This window comes from Chionomys nivalis, chromosome 10 (genome assembly GCF_950005125.1).
Source record: "Chionomys nivalis chromosome 10, mChiNiv1.1, whole genome shotgun sequence".
Taxonomy (NCBI): Eukaryota; Metazoa; Chordata; class Mammalia; order Rodentia; family Cricetidae; genus Chionomys; species Chionomys nivalis.
In genome coordinates, this window is record NC_080095.1 from 7,705,567 (window position 1) to 7,711,203 (window position 5,637).

Sequence of the window (5,637 nt, forward strand, 5' to 3'; positions counted from 1 at the left end):
GTTTTCTTAATACAGTCATTTTTTCAAAGACAAGTAGTTTGTTTCTATAATTTATCAACTGTAGACAATGCTGCAATAACATTTGTGTGCAAAATTTTCTGAGATATTTACACTTTTGATAATTTGTGTAAGTGTTTTTGTAAGCAGTCTTCTGGAGAAACACTTGCCAATTTTTGTATATGAGAAAAAACTAAACATTCTCAAATTTTACAAGTTTTGAAATCCTTTTTCAAAACTACTAACTGTAAATCTTTTGCCACAAGAAAACAATTGTCTGTGGCTGAAGTTTCTTTGTAAATTGAGAGTTTATGTCTTAGTGTTACTTCCAAAGATCTGCACAAGGCTTGGAGATATAGTATGGGTTTCATTTACTCAGAGAAGATTGGAATTTGGACTTTACCATGCAGCTGCCTGACCCAACGTCCCCTACTTCTTTCTTCTAAAGCTGTACTAGGACCTTATCTAAGAGGTACACTGCTCATGAATATACAAATCACATGAGTCTATAGTGGTAAATACAGAGATGTCCACACCCAGAACAACATATGATCAGTGTCCTCTCCACAGTCACTGAACACACAGGTCCTTACCATGGAGTGGAGCTGGATCACTCTCTTCCTCCTGTCACTAACTACAGGTAAAGGGGCATTCCAGTTCCAAGTCTGAAGAGTGAACAGGGACTGAGGTGACAATGACATCTAAACTGTTTTTTCTCTACAGGTATCGACTCTCAGCTGCAGCAGTCTGGGCCTGAGCTTGTGAGGCCTGGGACCTCTGTAAAATTGTCCTGCAGGGACTCTGATGGTATCACATATAGTAATATTCACTGGGTGAAGCAGAGTCCTGGTCAGGGCCTGGAGTGGATTGGAAGCATTATTCCTGCATTTGGTAATACTAACTACAATCAGAAGTTCCAGGGCAAGGCCACACTGACTGCAGACACATCCTCCAACACAGCCTACATGGAGCTCAGAGGCCTGACTTCTGAAGACTCTGCAGTCTATTACTGTGCAAGACACAGTGTTGCAACCACATCCTGAGTGTGTCAGAAACCCTGAAGGAGGAAGAAGCTGCCCTGGCACTGAGATGACAGAGATGATTAGTCTGAAGATTTATACAGACATAATCTTTCTGAGTGTCTGTTTTTCTGCTTCCTTTTCTATAAATAAAATGATGCTACCTGACCCTCATTCACATATTTCTCTGTAATAAAACACTAAAGAAGGGAAAACTGTGTTACTGCATAGACAGAATTTTCTCTGGATTCAAAGAGACCTGAACTTTTTGGAGTAGCTTTGAATAATGTATAATATGAATTTTACCAGTAAAGTTCACATAAACAGCATCTGACCAAACCAAAACTCCTCTCACAGTCTTAAGTAGCATGAATATGTGTTTTTAAATTCTACCTGTGTTGTGTAGCAGAATTTCAGTTTCTAAGAACTGAAGAGATATTTACATCATAATCTACTACCACATAAGTGTAAATCTTGTAATTTGACAAAATATTATTAAATTACTTTTCATAGAACTAATTTATTACCCTGTGTGTATACATGTCAATTATGATAAGTTTGATATTATTCATATCAATCTGATCTTAAGTTACTGCCTTTTCAACAACAGCACCCTGACCTACAGTCTCAGGCTTTTAAGATCTGGCCTCTTCTGACACACCATCATCCTTCATGTTCCTCTGGAAATGTTGAAGTCACTCTTGTTCTATAGAGTGATTGGGTTTGGATACCTGGGCCAATAACAAGCAACACGGAATCCTGTCATCCTTGATAATCTCAAGGGGTTGAATCAATAAGAAATCTCTGTAGTGTAGAGGGATAGTTTGGCATGTTCCTGTAACAAACATAAGCCCCCTCGAAATATGAATGCTATGTACTGAATATTGATGTCATAATCCTTATATGTCAAGGTAGGCATGAATTCTGTTGGCCTATTCTGTGTTAGAGATCACTTAAACCTCTGTTGAATTTACAATACTGTTTGAATTAAAATACTGTCTTCATAAAACACTCTCTTGTCTCCACCAACAGGAAAGTATTAATGGTCAGCAGGCAAGGGAATCTTCCATTTTTTTTCCTCTGAATTGATTAAGTCTCAAAAATTTTAAGGCATCAGTCAAGTGACTGTAAGACCTTAATTCAAGCACTTGTCTTTTGCATGCTGCAGAGCCATTTTGAAGTGCCCCAAACTAACTTAACTAACTAACTGCTAACTTAAACACTTTATACTCCCCATTCTGTACAGCCACTGTGGAATTTGTATGACTGCTCCAGAGGAAGATTGGAATGGACCTACCCCAGCATCCAGCCATACCACTCTAGAGCATGTGTCCAAATGACTCTACATTCTACTAAAGACACTTACTCAATAATGTTCACTGCTAATCTACAGATAATAGCCAGAAATTGGAAAGAACCTCATTGCTCCTGTTATCCATTCCAGGATCATTTTTTTGTGTGGAACCATTCTCCTCCCTGCCTTTGATGAGGACATTTATAATGATGTTTGAATTTCATGGAGATAATGTCAGACACATTCCTATTTCAAGATATAAAATTTAATCATAATTGAAAAGTCATTGTGACATTGAAATGCCCTGGAAAATGATCAAGTGTAGGTGCAGGTCTTATTGTGCGTCCTTCCATGAGGGTTCAGTGCCTCAGCTTTTTCTCAGATTGAGGGTTTGGTTTCTTTATACAGTGTTACTATACCTTTGTGGTAAGTGCAAACTCATGGTTTAGATACATCTTTAGGCCCTTTGTGGTGACTTTCAAGATCTTCTGTCACTCTGGCCCTCCTCAGACTCCTGCTTGGGGTCTGAGAGAAATGAACTAACTAATCATGTCTTTGCCTACAGTTTATGTTTTCTGTTGGTGCTGTTTTTAAAGAATCTGAGTGCAGCATAAAGATGAAGGTACTGATATTGAATAAATAGAAATTACAAATACATGATCCAGGAAATTAACAGAATAGTATTCAACGAACTATCACTCTCTTCCATGCAATTATAGACTGAATAGCTGCCAGCCTACAAGGTCACCTACTCTTTTCTGCTGCATTCACACAGCACTCATCAGATGTGTTGTTTACCAAAGGCCTGTCTGTACCAGGTGGGCTACTTTCTTTGGGGAAAAAGGTGAACTCCTGTGAGGGCTTCTGTGCCTCCCCTCACAGACGGGCTTGACTAGAATCCTAAAACTTAAGTCCTTCATCAAAGCCAGGACCTGGCATGGAATGCAAGTCTCTTCTGGATTCACCCAACTTTGTGTGGAAAAGCTAAGCTGGGTCTGGGTGCTCACTGGTGTACAGCCATGGACAGAATTCCTTCTTCATTCCTGCTGCTGATTTACCTGCATGTGAGTGTCAAGGAGCAAAAGTGTCAAACTTCTATATTATCACCTATTCCAACCTTATCATCTGCTTTCCTTTCTCCACAGTTGTCCTGTCTCAGGTTACCCTAAAGGAACCTGGCCCTGGGTTGTTGCAGTCCTTCCAGGATCACTTACTGACCTGCTCTTTCTCTGGTATTTATTTCACTGAGAACTTCTGGTATAGGTGTGAGTTGGATCCATCAGCCCTCAGGAAAGGTTTTGGAGTGGCTTGCAAAAATCTTGTGGAATGATACTAAGTTCTACAACACACCCCTGAAGAGCTGGCTCACAGTCTCCAAGGACACCAACAACAGGGTATTCCTCAAGATTGCCAGAGTGTGTACTGCAGATACTGCTATACACTTCTGTGTACAGAGAGTACATTGACAGAGCCTCATTTGTCAGCTAGACAATAGTTCTGGCTGCTTCTCAGCACTATGCCTTCATCTTACAGTTTATGGGTTTGGGAGCAGACACAGTTTTTCTGCGAACCTCTGGGAATTCCTCTACACTCTTTGTTTCAGAGCCCTGGATTCCTGATACACAAATAAAGTCCCTATTAAAAATTATTCAGGAATAAAAATCTGTTGCTAAGAGTTTTTTTGCAGCCCAAAAATATGAACCTATTTCCACCTTGTCTGAAAGTCAGAGAGTTTTTGTTTTTCCAAAATTGTTGACAAGTGTGACTGCACATCCTGACCTAGGATGTGGTTTTTTGGTCCTCTTGACATTAAGATGGCCCAATAGGTATTTTCACTCCACCCTGACTAATGATCAGGATTTTTAAGCATACCTCTGCTCCTTACTTTGAAATAGGAGTTTTCACCTTGGGAGTTTTTGCCTTCAGGATAGTTGGTCTAAGGTGGGTCCACTGCCTATACAGTAGAGTGCTAATAATATGATGTCTTAATGTATTGAAGCAAATAATGTCCTTTGTATCATGTTAAAGCTGTTGCTTGTCTTCTTCCCCCTGTTGTATTGGGGTAAACAATTGTATGGAATATTAAATGCAGGCAAATTGCAGTATTCACTGGATGTCCCTCTTGATACTATCCTATGCTTCTGTTTTTATTATTTTCATGTGTGTACTGATACTCATTACTGACTGTTCTAATATCCATTTCCCTACCCTGTTAAGTGGTATCTTTGCTGAAGCTTGTCTCCAACAGTTTTTTTTTTAACTATTAAGGGTGTCTTGTTCCTAACCCAGGTGGTTTAGGGTTGTGTTTCCACTCAGTGTTTGGTCTCAAAACCCCAAAAGAGCAGATTCCAAATTATTGCAAAATTCGTCATCCGTAAACTACTGGATATTTGGAAATTGTCATTCCTGAACAAACATTCATAAATTGAATCATTGGCCAAAGTGGCTTCATGTTTATCACAAAATAACTGATGATATTGCCAAGGCTATTGGTTGCTCTCCACAAGCTGATGGTAAAACCTTATTGCTAAAGACAAGACATATATTTTATTGATCATGTAGAATTTGAGTTGGCACCTTAGTGGAAGCCTTATCTACTTACTACTGTTCATAGCAGTAGAAGGTACTTGGCAGGCTCTCAGAAGAGAAGTGTAATAATAAACCTAACAACAAACTGTGACCCACAATGGTGATCTGCCCGTTAGTTATGCTTGTGTATTCATTAATGGCACAAATATTGGGGGAGTAATCAACCATCTTGAGTAGATTTAAAGACCACTCTATGAATGTAATCCATATTTGAAACTACTAGAATATTCTAGAAATTGTAGTGAGGTTTCTTATGGGAAAACTAATGTCATGCTAAAGCCATGGTTTTCAGCCTGTGGGGTATGACCTCTTTCAGAATTGAACAACCCTTTCACAGGGGTCACATACTCTTTAACAGGGTTCACATATCAGGTACACTGCCTGGTAGATATTTACATCATGGTTTGTAGTGAAACTTACAGTTATATAATAGCAACACGATAATTTATTGGTTAGGGGGTCACTACATCATGACAACCTAAATTAACGGGTTGCAGCAATAGAAAGGTTAAGGACCACTGTGCTAAAGGAATGGGACAATAAAATAATTCCCAAAGACATGCCTGTATATGTATATTAATTTGTACTTCACACAAGTATCATTAGTGTTGCTTCTTCTTTCATAATATGGGAAATAACATCGAGAATCTCAAATGGACAATCTATAGAGCATGAGTCATATTGGACTACTCAGTTTTAAATAGTTGTCTTAAAGAAACATTCTCCTCAGGACTCAGG

At 39.0% G+C, this 5,637-nt stretch overlaps 1 gene segment (V, D, J or C); it reads left to right on the forward strand.

Annotated features, from left to right (window-relative positions):
* Positions 1-591: 591 nt before the first annotated feature.
* On the forward strand, positions 592-1,040 carry LOC130882404 (Ig heavy chain V region 108A-like). The segment is given in 2 exon segments: positions 592-637; positions 721-1,040. Coding segments are annotated over 2 exon segments (366 nt in total).
* The last annotated feature ends 4,597 nt before the right edge of the window (positions 1,041-5,637 follow it).